Consider the following 17009-nt stretch of genomic DNA (forward strand, 5'->3'; position numbering starts at 1 on the left):
TGTGTATAAGAGACAGGAGAGAGAGAGAGAGAGAGAGAGAGAGAGAGAGAGGGAGAGAGAGAGGGAGAGAGAGAGAGAGAGAGATTGAGATTCAAACCTCCTTAGATGGTTTCTCTCAGGGAAATGACCCCCTAGAGTTCCTTTTCTTATTCAGGAAAGCCTCTTAGAATTGCCATTACCTTAGGAAACTGCTCTGCAGGTCCAACCACTAGTAAAATGGTTGGTCTCTTTTCCGTGGAATCAGCCCCTCTGTCCTGTTTCCCCAACAGGTTTGACACCTGGTCTCCCTGGGCAGAATCTTGTTTGCCTTTGGCTTCATTATCTTTTCTCTCTGTAGAGCCTTGGCACATAGCCCTAGGGAAAAAACTAGACAGAAAATGCCAGAGCATCTGCAGCATCACTGCTCCCTCCAATCTCCCAGTCAAGAAAAACTCCGCAGTTGGTGACTGTTCACTTTCAAGGAGGGATGTGGCCACAATACCAAATGTTACAGGCTATACAGCAGCTTGAAAAGACTTGACCTGGGAGTTCCAAGGCTGAAGAAACTATGCTTTCAGCGATTGCTTCCTCCCTTTTCAAATTTGCTGTTACTGCTGTCGTGCCTGGCCTGAGAAGTAGCTTACTGTAAGACGCTTCACCAGGCTGATGGGGGAAAAAAAAAGGCTGGAGATGAAAACCTACCCTTGCAGGTGGAAGATGATAAAGTACTTAGTTTTATTTTAAAAAATAAAAATAAAAAAGGCCAAGAAAAAAACAACCCTTCTCGTGATAGAAGCCACTTAGTGCTCCCAATTAACCAGCTGTCCCCAGATCAACTAATGATCAGACAAGCTGAGGACCTGAGCATCCAGCCTGCATTCTCACTGCAGCAGAGCCTGGCCAATCCCCTCTACCGACACTAACATGTTCATTATTCAAACCAGCAATATTCCTCCAATCACAAGAGTGCACAGCCGGATGATTTCCTGCATGCAGTCCAACAATTCTGCAGGGAAGTGCTGCCTGCAACCTCCAGATGAGGTTCTATTCTCAAAGAATCGACAGGGAGAATGATTAGTAGAGATTCAACTCCCCACAACTTGACTGGGGACCTAGCACAGTATTCTTTGTGGAGTTTCTTTGCTAACATTTCCCAGACATCTAGAGAGCCATCCCACAACACTATTTCACAGTTCTCTCTAAATACTGGATGCACAATAATTCCTCTAAAAGCAGATTCGTGTTTGGCCATCTGCTTCTTAATACACAGACACAAAAATTTGATGGTCAGCTTCTTTGGGAGTACAAATCTCTTGATGTCAAAGTGACCATCTTATGGCTTTCATACACATTTCTAAGATGTCAAATACAAGAATGGGAAAGCGAGACAAATGACTTAGTGTCTAACTCTTATTGATAAAAGTTGAAAGTGGGGTTATATTCAATATATTCACTTGATACATGCAATGCACTCATCTAATTCTTGGAAGAAATTGTCAGGAAATCAGATAGTTCCAATAGAGTAGTAGTAATAGAAAAAAAATCTAGTGTCTAAAAATTCAAGATGTGGGCAAGTAATTTAATTTTTCTTTTAAAATTATCCTGGAAAGTCTGGCAGAACTTTGACAGATAGCTAGAGTTTGAATAGTCTCTGTGATCATAATATGAAACTCATTTTTGCTAAGTTATAGATTTCTAAAAAACTAATCCATTTTATATAATTTAGACCCATCAAGAATATTCTTACTTTGGAACATTTTACATTCTATCTTTGATTGTCTTATGGTTTTATTCAGATAAATTTCTTTATATCTTGGTATCCATTACACTATTGCCAGAATCATCAAATTTAATGGGAAGCAGACCAAATGTTTTCTTTTGGTTGCTTTTCAATTAACATCTCAACCAGAGTCCAGGCATACACAATTATATAACATTGCTTTACTATAGTAGCTTGCAAATCCTTAACATAAAGTTGTACTGTCAGGTACACAGTAAATAATGCTTCTTGGTTGGTAGGGAATTCTATAAAGTCAGGAAACAGATTAGCTGAAATAGTCCCCAAACATTTATTAATTAATAACTGTCCCCATTCACATAGCACATACACATAGTTTACACTTATATAGTTTAAAAAGTATTTTCCTTAACCCTGTAGAAAAGGTAGTATCCCCATTATATACACAAGAAAACCGAGGCTCAAGAATTGAGTTATTCAAGGTCATACAACTAATGTGATATATGGAACTCACAGTACATGGCCAAATTAAAAAATAAATGTGGGAAAAGATCAAATAAATGATTTAATTCCTAATCTATTAACTATCAATTCTGACTTAAATGGGAAAAATAAATTGTCATCTTTTTTTTCTTTGTCTTAAACTCTTACTTTCTGTCTTAGTAACAAAAAAAGGACAAGGGCTAGGCAAATAGGGTTAAGTGCCCAGGGTCACAGAACTAGGAAGTGTCTAAGGCCACATTTGGCCCAGGTCCTCCTGATTCCAGACTTGGCTCTCTATCCACTGAGCAGCCTAGCTATCCTAGTACTTTAAATTTGAGGAAAAACAATGTAAAATTTAACTTCATAGATACATATTAGCAGGTGCAACTCATTGCATATGCACTCAGAGAAGTGAAGTAAGATTCAAATTTCTAGGCCTGTGGGCAACTGTGAACAGCCATGAGTTACAAGAGTTTCAAGATGCCAAGAGACTCCTGCCCAGGTGATTCAGTCCACAATTAAAAATGAAGGAGTCAGCCACAGGTCTCATTCACCACAAAGGAAACTAGGAAATGAATAATAAAACTTCAGTGTTAAAAAAGGTGAAACTCCCTGATGTATTTCTGTCTTAGGAAGTGAAACTAGAAAGTCCAGCTTTGAATAAAATTGCCAGTAAAGTTCTGCAGCTAGAACAGAAAGCAGATTAATAAGGAAATGAAAGAGTACTTTTCAAAGAATCATTAATTCCTTTAATAGTTCATACTTAACAGCAAATGGGTTTGTACCTCAAAGAGATCATAGGGAAAAGACATGTACAAAAATATTTATAGCCGCGCTCTTTGTGTTGGCAAAAAACTGGAAAACAAGGGGATGCCCTTCAATTGGGGAATGGCTGAACAAATTGTGGTATATGCTGGTGATGGAATACTATTGTGCTCAAAGGAATAATGAACTGGAGGAATTCCATGTGAACCAGAATGACCTCCAGGAATTGATGCAGAGTGAAAGGAGCAGATCCAGGAGAACATTGTACACAGAGACTGATACACTGTGGCACAATTGAATGTAATGGACTTCTCTACTAGCAGCAATGCAATGACCCAGGACAATTCTGAGGGATTTATGGTAAAGAACACTACCCACATTCAGAGGGACTGCAGGAGTGGAAACAGAAGAAAAGCAACTGCTTGAACACATGGGTTGATGTGGACATGATTTGGGATGTAGACTTGAAACGACCACACCAATGCAACTATCAATAATATGGAAATAAGTCTTGATTGATGACACATGTCAAAACCAGTGGAAATGGGGGGGGGGTTTGGGGGGTGAAGGGGAAAGTAAGAACATGAATCATGTAACCCATGGAAAATTTTTCTAAAAAATAAAATTTTAAATGCATACTTTTTACATAAAATGCAAAGAACTATTCCTATCAAGGTACCAAATTATCTAGAAGCAACCCTGATTTGAGAGAAAAGACAATCTGTCTATAGGATGTTAAGAGAAATGTGAGGCAATATAAAAGTTCAAATTATAAGGAAACTGAATTCAGATATCCTAATGATTCTGCGCAAGTGAGGATCTGCTAAGGTTCAAATCTCTCTTCTCTTCTGTCAAAGGAAGTATTCTTTGAGGTAGAAATGTGACAAGCTAGATCTCTCCCGGGAAAAGGTAAAGCTCTTTAGGTTAGCATGAAAAAGCCCAGCTGCCCATTCAAAGAGCTCAGCCAAATTTTTCTCAACTAATGGAGACAAAAGGGTTGTTATTTAAAAACTAAATGGCCTGGGGGCAGCTGGGTAGCTCAGTGGATTGAGAGCCAGATCTAGAGACAGGAGGTCCTAGGTTCAAATCCGGCCTCAGACACTTCCCAGCTGTGTGACCCTGGGCAAGTCACTAGACCCCCATTGCCTAGCCCTTACCAATCTTCCACCTATAAGTCAATACACAGAAGTTAAGGGTTTAAAATTTAAAAAAACAAAACAAAACAAAAAAAACACAACTAAATGGCCTGTCACAACTCACAGTACATGGCATTCTAAGGTTTTCAAATCTCTTTCTTTAGAACCACCCTGTGAGGTAGGTAATGTAAGTATTATTGTCAAAAAGGTTCAGTGACTTGCCCATAATTACATAGTTATGTATTTACTATAGCAAGGGTTGGGATCCAGGTCGCTTTTTTATTCTACTTTTAAAACTGTTACCTGCCTTAGAATGGATACTAAGTATCAGCTGCAAGGCAGAATAGTGATAAGGGTGAGGCAACTGAGGCTAAGTGACTTCTCCAAGGTCACACAGCAAGGAAGTATCTGAAGTCAAATTTGAACCCAGGACCTCCCATCCCCAGGCCTGGTTCTCTATCCCTAGAGCTACCCAGGTGCCTCTGGATCCATCTCTTGACTCCATGTTCAGCACCCACTTCATTGTGCAATGTTATCCTATTAGATCTACTTGCTTCAAAACAAATATTACTGGCTTAATAATGTACTAAATATTTTCAATTTTCAATACTGATTTGAGGAACTCAATCCTAAAACTGAGAGCATCTGAATCACTGAATGTGAATTCAGCATCCCCGGCTGTCTACTCTGATACAGGGGAAGCACTCCAGTGTGAAAAAAAAAAAAAAGGCAAACGTGTGAAATGCAGCAAAGAATGCCTTCTGTGGATATTTATCAAAATTGTTTGGTACCAGCTTACCAACTCTGCCTAACATTGGTTAGGAATAGTCAATTAAACCCTGTCCAAAGAGGAAATAAAATCTAACACTAATTACTTGGATACAACTATAAAACACATTTTTAGAAGTAATCATTTTCTATGCAGCTAAATGTGTAACCTATTATATATAGGTTCAATTTTGTAAAATTCTAGCTAACAAAATATATACCAGATGTGAGTTTTAAAAAACATGACAAAAAACACTAAGCAGGGTCCAGAAATTCATGACTGAACAATTCACGAAAGCCTTTAAAAAATTGTTTATATTTACAAGTTCTTCCAGAGCCTATGCTCAAAATTAGCAGTGTGATACTGGGTAGATCATTCCCCTCTCTGGGACTCAAGTTTTCTCAATAAAATTTTGAGTGTTGAAATAAAGATCCTTTTCAGTTTGACAAATCTCAATTCAGCTCTTTAAAGATGTATCAATAATAATGTGTGACTAGCTTATAGTGTTTCACACATTGAGGAGACAAAAATCATAGTGGCTGATGGAGCCCAACATTGTGTGTGGCTAGCTCTATTCAACAGGACTATTCATTTGTGTTAGTACCACAGGTAAGAACTTAGCAAATAGCTTGTTCTTATTCTTGGCAAACTCTCTTTATTTAACAGTTTTGTGAATTTCCTCATATAATGCACATGTTTTCTTTTGTGTTTCAGTCAAAGTGTGCTATTAAGCTCCAAGAGCAAAGAAGGCTTCGGTGATAGAAAAATGAAGGAAAGTTATTCTGTAGTCTATTGAACTGACTCTAATGGTATCTGCTTTCTTCCCAATGCAAAGAGTCAAAGAGAACAGGAACAGCCACCCTCTCCGATTTCTCCAATCCACCCTGTAGAAAATGAGCAAATGACTCATCTCATTTCCAAGCTTCCTGCAAAACTCAAGCCAAGAACTGAAAGAAGATAAGAAATTTGCTCAAATTGCCTTGGCTGTTCATTTATTACTTGAAATGAAAGTGAATTTTTAAGTCTTTAATTCATCTTAAAAAAAAAAAAAAGAGACAACAAATTGTGGAGCATTTCTGACTTCGCACTCGAGAATAATTCACCAGTCAGTTAGTTGCTTTATTCATTGTTTCTTGTCCAACATCACTGTGAAATCCTGGAAGCTTTACAGTGAGACTTCCAAACTGGTATATCAGGCTTGCATAGGCTACTGTGTTATAAACAAGCAAAGTGGTTTATATTTTGTTATGCTTCTATCCCCATAAAAGTAAGGAGGCATTAATGGTACTGTGGAGGAAGTACTGGACCAGGAAACAGGAACCCGGGCTCTACCCCAGTCTGTTATTAGCTCTCAAAGTTATGCTCACTCCTTATCTCTTCATTTATAAAATTATAAAATAGGAATAACACTCATTCCATCTATTTCAGGGTTAGAGAGGTCAAATGAAATAACATGTACAAAACATTTTGTACATATTAGAAGCGTTACTTAAATATCAATTTTTATAAAAACAGATGTGAAAGGGGGCAGCTGGGTAGCTCAGTGGAGTGAGAGTCAGGCCTAGAGACAGGAGGTCCTAGGTTCAAACCCGGCCTCAGCCACTTCCCAGCTATGTGACCCTGGGCAAGTCACTTGACCCCCATTGCCCACCCTTACCAATCTTCCACCTATGAGACAATACACCGAAGTACAAGGGTTTAAAAAAAACAAAAAAACAGATGTGAAAGCAGTTAGTAAACTACAAAGTGATACGTAATGCTACGCCACTCTTCTGCTTCCTTTTTTTTTTTTTTTAAACAAAGTGGCCCATAGCTGGGTTGAAGGTATTTTTAGCTTTATATTATTTTTAAGATATTGTGATTTGCTTTCCCTTTTCCCAACCCCTCCAATGACCAGTCTGTGATTCTCTCCCTTTGTTTGAGGGGTCATAATGGTAATCCCAGCCTTCACCATCTATTTGGTCTGTATTACCTTACCAAACTTCTCATTTCTGATTTATCTCAAATTTTGCAAATCAGGGTAAAATATAAGTCTTGTATTCACTTTTTGACCTATTTGCAAATTTTTTTTTCAATCAAGAACTTGGTGAACATTAACAACATTTCCAAACACAAAAGAAAGAGATTATATATGAAACCATAAATGTTGATCACAGATAGCCTGTTTTGTTTTTAAGAGTATACATGAAATTTTACATAGCAGTACCAGCTAGTCTGTTCCCTTCTAGACCTTCTTCTGGTCTCCATATTTTAAATGTTTCACTAGTGTTTTTATTTCTTTTTACAATGGCTATCACTACTTCCCCAACAAGTCTCTGCCTCCTTCCCCTAAAAGTCCTCCCTTGTGCAGTCAAGCAACACAAATTTACATAATGGTTGTATCTGAAAATGTCTGCCTCATTCTGTACCTTTTGTCATCACCTTTCTGCCAAAAGGTAAGAATAAGAAGCCTGTTTCAGCATGAGATTGTGGTTGACATTTATTTATAGTTAAGTCTTCCAAAGTTACAGTCATTGTATATATTGTTCTCATTATGCATAGCATCACTTCACATAAGACTTCAGTTTCACTAAATCTGTTCCTTTGGCATTTTTTTAATGGCAAAATAATATTCTATTATATTCACATACCATAATTTTTTCAGCCATTCCTCAATTGATGGGAAACTATTGTTTCCAGTTCTCTGCTACTAGTGATGCTATAAATATATTTGTACATATGGATCCTTTCCCTCTTTCTTTGGTTCCTCTGGGTTATTTCTGACATGTCCTTTCAAAAGGACAATGACAGGTGGCAGCTGGGTGGCTCAGTGAATTGAGAGCCAGGCCTAGAGATGGGAGGTCCTGGTTCAAATCTGACCTCAGACATTTCCCAGCTGTGTGACCCTGGGCAAGTCACTTAACCCCCATTGCCTAGCCCTTACCACTCTTCTGCCTAGGAGAATACACAGTATTGACTCTGACAGAAGGTAAGGGTTTAAAAAAAAAAAAAAAAAAGGACAATGACAAACTTGAATGTGTCCAGGAAAGACACCAATATAGCAACAGATCTGAAGATCACGTCACAGGAAAAACTACTGAAGCACGTGGAAATGTTTAGTCTAGGAAAAAACTAAGAGACAACATGAGAGTCCTTTAGGTAGTCAAAGATTGCTATTAAGAAGAAAAGGGAAGAGACTTGTTCTACATAATTACAGAAAACAAACAAGAGCTAATGGATAAAAGCTCTAATGAAGACTATTCTCCAATTTCATACTTGCTTCCTTGCAACTGTATACATATGAAGAATGAAGTCTCATCCAGGGAATTTCTGAAATAAGTAGTAGGGATGAGATCCTTCAGCAAATCACAAGTAACCTTATAACCATCAGATTAAGCATTCAGTTGGGATTTTCCTAGGAAGACAACACAATGCTCTAACAATTAAACTATTCACTTAATTAGTAGGATCTAACATACTTATTGGCATTTCTGAGACAAGTAAGCTCTTTATGAGTCTCAAGCATTTTTTTTAACACTCCAATACAACAAAGTAATTCTTCTCATGGGGGAGGAGGGTAGTAGTGGCGACTACATAAACAGTTTACAAAGTTGCTATCCTTCAGGTTTATTTTTAATTCAGCATCCAACTTTGATGACGAACTCAAAAAAACTTTTACTTAAGATATATAATTTAATTAACATCAGGGGAAAAAAAAAAAACCTTGGCTGATAGTTTATGGTTTGGCCACAATGAATTCTTCCAAATGAAGTCTCTGTTGGGGCTTTAGATACCTAAGAGAAAAATTAAAGGTCATTAATAAATGTTATTGATTTATCAATGGAGAAACTGAGGCACAGAGTTTAAATGAATTATGCAAAAGTCCAGAGCATGTCAAAGAAGTACCAGCTCCAGAATCCAGATCTCTCTAAATCAAAATATTTTTCTACTACAAAATGTCATCTTTTATATTTTGAGCTGCTAAATGAAAAGCTTTTTGGCAGCTCCCTTCTATTTCTTCCATAGCCCTCTAGAGTATTTATTACTACAGTGTTTTATGTAGCAAGTTCACAGTCTGTGTTGATTACCTAAATTATGTCAAATCTTCATTAAGAGGTGTATCACTGCTGCACTGGATGAGATATCAAAGACAAAGATGCTGCCCATTGTACAAATTTATAATCTAGTAAAAAAACATGCATATGAAAAACAACTAGGAAAACAAAACAAAACAAAACAAAGTGCTAGAGTATGGTACTGGTTATATTTGAAAATACTCAGAGAGGATGACTGACATAGCTGGGCATGAGACAGGTATTTTTATGTAAAAGGCACTGTGTTGTGGTAGACAGAGCACTACCCGTGGAAACGGGAAGATATGGGTTCCAAAGCCTGTCTCAGATTCATACTTAGCACAATGGAGAGAGAGCACTGGGTCTAGAGTCTGGAAGAACCAAGTTAGAATCTGGACTCAGATACTAGCTGTGTCAATCTGTTTTCTCAACTATAAAAACAAAAATAGCAATAATCATGTCTATCTCTCAGGGTTGTTACGAGAATAAAATTTGTGAAGTGCTTACTATAATGCCTGGTGCATAATAGGCACCTAATAAATGCTTGCTTCCATCCTATCTGACAGTAGACCAATCACATAACTTCTTTCTTCCTCAGTTTCCTCAAATATAAAATGGGAATATCAGTCAACATTTATCTTGAGGATTGATGTTTGGATCAAATGAAATAATATATGGAAAGACTTCTTCCTACTTTAAAGTACCATACAAATGCCAACTATTACATAAAAATCCCAGCTGATTTGGATTATATACTTCCTTCTTCTCATTACCATAGTATATGCTCATAGTAGATAGTCCAACATTTTTTCTAAATTAAGAAACATTGGCTTAACATAAAGGAATCTCTAACTGTGTCAATAGATGATTGCACCATTTATACTGCTTAGGTCAAGGAGACAAAACAGAGGCAGGATGCTTTATGGTTCTTTGACCTATTACCAGGGATTAGTATACTGGGTTAGGATACTGGCTTTGCCTCTTTTATGCAGCTTTAGGTGAGATTCATATGTAAAACAAGCTTGTTCTACTATATAACCTCCGAGGGTCCCTTCCATCTCTACATCTATGATCCTAAAACTAGCCAAATTATTAATCCTAAAACATATCTCTGTTCACTCTTCTGCTCAAAAATTTTCAATAGCTCCCCATTGTCTACTTAATCAAAATCAAATTTCTTGGTTAGGCATTCCAAGCCCCCAACAACTTCAGCTCCAGCTTACCTTTCCAAAGTTACCTTATCACCCTCCCCCCCCCTCTTCCTAATTCCCTTAGGTCACCAAATGCCCTGGAATACCCTTTCCTCCTCCTTCCACCCCACCATTCCTTATCTGTCAGCTGAAATTCTACCCATCCTTCAAAGGTCCAATTCAAAAGCAAACCTGTTCACCTGTCCCAGATCCTTCTTTATATCTTTGTTTTCTTCTAATTGACTAGTCACTAAAAAATGTTTAAATGTGTTTTAAGCAAATGTTGGTTGGTCCTATTAAAGTGACAACAATTATGTAGCATAATAAAATGCTAAAATTATCCTTTGATGTAGTAGTTTCAAGATCATCATCTTTTTTTTTTTTTTTTTAAAGAATCTCTACACTTCCCTATCCACCTCTCCCTCCACCCTCTCCCTTTTGTTCCTGAAAGGGCTCTTTGCCTACATTCTCTTTCCAAAGAAGTTTCCCCTGGCTTGCTGCCACAAGTTTATCTGCCCACTTCCATTTTAAGTAATTTTCCCAATCTCTTCTGCAACAAAGATGGTCCCAGGGTTTATTTTTAAAGAAAACTTACCACAAGCTGCTATAATACAGTCTAAGAGAGTACAGTCACGAGGTCTGGACTGACTCACTGATTTCTGTTAAATCCTCACAACTGATTCCTATTCCAAGCCTATCTACTTGAACACATCAAACTAAACTGCTTTCAGAAGCAGTTTGATTTACATTTGGTTTTTATTTCTATAGAAACCTGCCCTATTTCAAACCAACCCATAATCTCTTTATTGGCTCTTCTCATCTCTGTAGGTGAGACTGCAACATAGTTCTATCTCAGAACCATCTAAAATTACATGCTTTATGATAATGTTAAGAAAGGGGTGGGGGGCAACAGGGCATTGGATCAGGGAGAAGGATATGCATGATGTAGGATTCTTCTTGTTGTACAGTCAATTACAAAGCTAGTATTTTCTCTGATACTTGAAAATTTGCCCAAAGGCTAATTTTTCATTTTTTTTTAACTCTTAAATTAAAAAAAAAAAGTTATGAACAATCTACCATAGTACCTTGAAACACAGTAAGATAAAAACAGTAGTCCCTGCTCTCATTTATTACTGTTCGTTTTCTTTTTTTTTAAACCCTTACCTTCAGGCTTATAATCCTAAAGACTAGGCAAATGACTTGCCCAGGGTCACACTGCTAGAAAGTGTCTGAGGTCATATTTGAACCCAGAATCTCCCATTTCCAAAGCCTGACTCTATCTACGGAGCTACTTGCCCCTAATTATTTTTATTAGCTCTCTTGCAGTACAATTTAACCTCTCAGTAGCTGTGACTTGCAAATGCTTTCAGAACATATACTTGTTGTTCACATAAGAATAGGTTCATATCATAAAACCTGGGTCATGATTTTGGCTCAACTACATCTTTCAGCACTGGAAAAGAAAACTGATTATAGAGTATACAAAGTACAGAAGGTTTTTTTCACTGCTTACCCTTGGAAATTCGCTGCCAAAGAATACAGATTACAATCGATAGCAAATGAGCTATGAATTAAGAGTACATCTTGACCCTTATTACTGTAACTATTCACAAATGGTAATTTAAAAATATAATTTACCTCTTGCTGACAAATGATCTAGATCTACTTGTTGACAAATGAAAATGGATATAAACTCACATTTATAAAGTGCTTAAAAGGTCATTTTTCTCAAAACTACTCTGTGAGGCCAGTATTGCAAGTATTACTGTCAAGAAGATAAAAGCACTAAAATTCACCAATTGATAGCACCCTTGGCATAACTAGAGTCAATGTCGTGGACAACAGGTAGAGTGAAAATGCTCAATTCTATTATCTCTTTATGTTAAAATGTTTTGTTTTGTACTATGTCTCTTGGACTAATTACTACCTCAGATGCCATCCAGAACAAGTTCACCCCAAATTTTCCAAGTTGATTCAAAGAAAATAAACCTAGTTATTAAAAAATCATCCTGAAAAGAAGCACAACTCATCCATTTGTTTTAATTCATTTTCATATACCAAACATTTGGTAATAGGTTAATTCACTAATGGTTCTATGCAAATCTAGGCAAAAAAATTACATTAGAAATATATATTTGAACTAATGTATATGAACTATGTACAGACTCACTCCCCGTTGCAACAAGGGGTGATCAATCTCACATTAAATGAAGTGATTTTTTTCAAAATGGTGCAAAAGACCTCTGGTAAAGTACCAGATCCAACTATAACACAAGAGCAAAAGAGGAAGGAAGAGTCCCATTTTCAGTATATGTATGTATGTATGTAAGGAACACACTGTCCCCAGCCTAAATACCCCTTGATGTTAACGGCTAAAACAATATGCTTATTTCACACGTTATCTCATTACATCCTCACAACTACCCTCTGAATACAAACAAATTTGTATTTCCCAATTTTACGATGAGAAAATTGAGGTTTAAAGGAGTACAGCAAGATGCAGCTTCAAACCTCCTCGGAGACATGATGTCATAAGACCTGGATTCAGGTTCTCACTCCCATAGGCAAGTCATTTCATCTGAGCTTCTGTTTCCTCCGTCTTTACTCACAGACTGTATGTCTACACTCTGGGCATCATCAGTCTAGCTAAGTCTGGAGAGGTTCACCACCACAGGTCGGGCAACAGGTGGGGGATGCTATTTTGTTCAGCCACAGCAACTACCCAAGAGGCTGCGGTCTGCATTCGTGGGGAAGGTGAAACCACAGCTCTTCTGTTGGTCAAAGTGGGGCACACTGGCTAGGGAAGTTTGGCTGGAGGAAGGGGGGGCGCAACCCGCTCAAGGCTATCGTAAGCCATATCCACGGGAGCTGGGATTAAATCCTGCGAGCTCCTCGCCTCGCAGTCCCTCCCGGGGCTCCTTCCAACCGCTTAAATGCCTCAGCAGGCGCAGGGACCCAAGCCCAGCGGGTGTCTTCTGCCGGAAACCCTACGGGAGGGCCAACGCTCCCAGGTGCCGGCCCCCTCGCCGGAAGCCCCAGTTCCGGTTGCCCGCGGCTCCCACACTCGGGTTCCTCCCCGACGGGAGGAGGGGTGAGGGAAGGCCGAAGACAAAGGGACTGCTCTTGCCCCTCGGGGTCCCGGCCGGCCACAGACCGCAGCTTCCTTACCCGGAGCTCGACCTCGGTGCGGTGCAGGCCGAGCCTCCGCAGCCCCACGGCCAGGTCGTTGACACAAAGCCCGCCGTCGCGGTTGACATCGAGCTCCTGGAAGAGGCTCCAAAGGCGGAGCCGGTGGTCAGGGCCCCCGCACACGGCGCCGCCACACGGGTCCCCGGACGGCGACTGGGCGGAGGAGGCTCCGGGGGCTGGTGGGGAGGCCACGCAGCGACACAACACGCTGCTCACCATCGGGCGCGGGGCGAAGTAGAGGAGGCGGGGGGGCGATGGGGATCGGCTGCCGCGGCAGACGTCCCGTACTCGCGCGTGCTTTGGTAAAGTCGCCGGCTTCTTCTCAGAGTGAAAAAAGCGCCGGCAAACGGGCTGGGCGGGGCCGGGCTCCGACCCGCACCTCGCGCGCTTCCGGGAGCCCCGCCCCGCGCCAACTCACCTCCCCACCCAGCCCCAGTAGCCAATCGTCAACCCTTATCCCAGCACGAGGCGGGGTCTGGGAGGAGGTGACGAGGCTTGACGCCCCACCCCGGTGTCCGGCCCAATAAACGTAAGGTTCTTCTCGGGAAAGATTCAAACATCGGTAGAGTTCCCGAATTGGCTAAGTAGGATTTTGAAATAGGCTTTCCTCAACAATGGGCCGACAGCGTGTGATTGGCAAATGGATTGGCGCCAGGAAGACTCCGCCTTACAGAAACAAGAACGGAGGAAAGGCGTGTAGCTTCCAAGCTGGAAGCCGCTATCTTTTGAGTAGCAAACGTAAAAGCCAATGGCAAAGAAGAATTCTCATTTTGGGCGGGACCTAGGGTAAAATTGGCATGGATCTTTGCCAATAATCCCTAAAGCAGTCCGAGCTTTTGTACACTAACATTGAAGACCACCAATAAAATGGACAAATCAAGAGAGCGGGTGGAACATTGGTGAATAAATGATGGGAAACAGATCCAATAGAGAAACAGAAAAAAAAAAAAAGACAGAGGGTATGGCGTCCCTACTCGATCGACATGACTACTGGCCAATGAACATTCCAAGTCTAGAAAGAGGGTGGCTCGTAATCATGATGGACAGTAATGCCAACCAATGGAAGCAGCAAACTCCACGTTGTGTCCAACCGGCACGCGAGGTTACCGTGGAGAAAAGCAGGCGCTCAGCCCCAGCGGGGAGGGGAGGGAGGGAGAACTCCGCACGCCCCGGCGGAAGAGGCAGATTCAGGAAGCCATTACGCCGCTCCCTGGCGGAGGTTCGGGCGGCTGAGGCCGGTCCGTACGCACTTTGCGTAGCGCCGGAGGTTGTCAAGGGCCTGGGCCTGGGCCTAGGCCTTGGCAGTGGGCAGGGGAGGCCCATCCCCTGTTGGGGGCGGCAGGCTAAAGAGGAGAAGGAGGAGGAGTAGCAAGGGGCTGGGAAAGGGGACTTTGTGGAGGCCATGGCGGTGCCAGCTAAGAAGAGGAAGATGAACTTCTCAGAGCGTGAGGTGGAGATCATCGTGGAAGAGCTAGAGCGGCAAAAACACCTGCTCATCAACCACTTCAACGCAGGCGTGCCCCTGGCGGCCAAGAGCGCAGCCTGGCACAACATCCTGAGGCGGGTCAATGCCGTAGCCACGTGCCGCCGGGAGCTGCCCGAAGTCAAGAAGAAATGGTCAGATCTGAAGACTGAGGTCCGCCGCAAGGTGGCTCAGGTCCGGGCTGCCGTGGAGGGCAGTGAGCCCCACGGCGGGCCAGAAGAGGGGGGACCTGGTGGCCCTGGCCCTGGCCCAGGCCCTGGAGGTGCTGGCCCTTCCGTGGCCCCTGTCCTGCTGACCCCTATGCAGCAGCGCATCTGTAACCTGTTGGGTGAGGCCACCATCATCAGCCTGCCAGGCGCAGCTGAGATCCATCCTGTGGCCCTAGGGGCAGCCACAGCTGCGGCCACTGTCACCCTGACACAGAGTGAGTGGCCCCATACCGCCTGGAGGGCAGGAGGTCAGCGGGAAGGGTTTTTGGGAAACCGTAGCATCATGGCATGGCAAGGTTGGAAGGAATCATAGAGCATCCACAAGGCCAACCATCTAATTTTGCAGAGGAGGATAAACTAGGCAGTAGAGGATGATGTCTCATAAGGTTAATGACCTTGTGTCCAACAGAATAGAGGATAAGATTGGAAAGTCCCTTAGTGGTAGTTCAGTCCAATATCCTCATTGTTTTATTAAAGAGGAAGCAGAGGCTTATAGAAGGAAAGTCTTGGCAGAAGGTGACCCAGAAGGGTTTTGGCAGAACCGGACTAGAATTCCAAACTCCTGACTTTTGATCCAGGACCTTCCCCACATATGTAAGGGGCCTAGCTGGTTAGAAGGGTTGTTGATAAAAATAAATTTTCAATACCACCTGCTTTAAGGGCCCACCTTGGTTATTCTTGGGTCCCTATTGCACCTAGGGCACCTGGGGCTGCTAAGTATCCACAGTGTCCATTCTTGGACCTCCATTTTCCCTCCTGTCCAAAGGTAGTATAATGGATCAAGTGTTGGAGTCAGGAAGACCTGGATTCAAATATGACTTCTGATACATCTTTGGCAAGTCATTTAACTTCTCCATAAATTATTATTATCATTTCCAGGAAGGGAGCAGAGCAGCTAGTCATAAATATTGAAGCTGTAAGAGAGTGTGTCTGAATGCCATTATGACCTCCTAGATCCTCTACCTAACTGGTTCAATCCTTTATTGTATATTAATTGGACTACCACTATGGCTCCCTCCATCTTGACAAATAATCATTTTGGCTTGGCTCTCATTCTCCTTAGCAAAAAAAAGATAGAAGCAAAGAGCACAAGGGAGGTTTGGTTAGATGGGCTATAATAAGTCTACATAGGATGAAGTTTGTATTTTATTGTATCTATTGTACCCATCAAAATCCTTTAGTCACCTTCTAGCTTTTTTCCAACACCAAAGGAATGTATTCCATGGCCTCACCTCAAACATATCTCTTGCACAGTTTCAACTGGTTACTTTGGTAGCAATTACTAATCTTTCTAGGAGACCTTGACTTTTTTTTTTTTTAATCTGTCCTTAGTTCCCACTGAGACCACCTATCATACATTGGAGGATGGAGTGGTAGAGTACTGTACAACAGAGACACCCACGACAGTGACTGCTGAGGCACCTGTGGAGATGATGGCCCATCAAGCTGATGTGTCTGTCAAGCCTCAAGCATTGAAGAGCCGCATTGCACTTAACTCAGCCAAACTCATACAGGAGCAGCGGGTCACCAACCTGCATGTAAAGGAAATTGCCCAGCACTTAGAACAACAGAATGACCTCTTGCAAATGATTCGTCGTTCACAAGAAGTCCAGGCTTGTGCCCAGGAGCGCCAAGCCCAAGCAATGGAAGGGACCCAGGCAGCTCTGAGTGTCCTCATCCAGATCCTCCGTCCTATGATAAAAGATTTCCGCCGGTATCTACAGAGCAATACGCCAAATCCTGCTACACCATCTGATCCAGGTCAGGTGACCCAGAATGGACAACAAGATAGTCTTATCCAATGACATTAGGATTAATTGAACTCTTTCTTCTGTGACTGAATGGATTCTCTATTGTGTTTCAGGCAGGTCCTATGGTTGTCCTTAGAATAGGATAAACTACATGGATAACTTCCTATTAGATAGGAATTCAGTGCTCTTGGTGCATGATATTTTTGAAAGCTGGAGGAAGTTGGGATATGGAACTTAATGAGCTTCTTGGAAACAGAGTTCCCTT

General features: G+C 41.4%; 2 protein-coding genes across 5 annotated transcripts in view; one reads left to right on the plus strand and one right to left on the minus strand.

Moving 5' to 3' along the window:
- Positions 1–13608, minus strand: part of SLC25A25 (solute carrier family 25 member 25) — a 32836-nt gene extending 19228 nt beyond the window's left edge. For 2 of the 4 annotated variants that reach the window (XM_044664065.1, XM_044664063.1), the window contains exon 1: positions 13281–13608. In XM_044664065.1, the coding sequence (XP_044520000.1) occupies positions 13281–13520 (240 nt within the window). In that variant the 5' untranslated portion in view covers positions 13521–13608. Of the gene's footprint in view, positions 1–179; positions 399–13280 lie in introns of those variants that run through there. The other 2 variants (XM_044664066.1, XM_044664064.1) reach the window with 1 other exon arrangement.
- Positions 13609–14703: 1095 nt separating this feature from the next.
- On the plus strand, positions 14704–16798 carry NAIF1 (nuclear apoptosis inducing factor 1). Its single transcript, XM_044661351.1, has 2 exons — positions 14704–15208; positions 16326–16798. Exons 1-2 carry the CDS (start codon positions 14704–14706, stop codon positions 16796–16798), a joined length of 978 nt encoding a protein of 325 aa, XP_044517286.1.
- Positions 16799–17009: the final 211 nt, after the last annotated feature.

Source organism: Gracilinanus agilis, chromosome 2 (assembly GCF_016433145.1).
Source record: "Gracilinanus agilis isolate LMUSP501 chromosome 2, AgileGrace, whole genome shotgun sequence".
In the NCBI taxonomy this organism is placed as follows: domain Eukaryota; kingdom Metazoa; phylum Chordata; class Mammalia; order Didelphimorphia; family Didelphidae; genus Gracilinanus; species Gracilinanus agilis.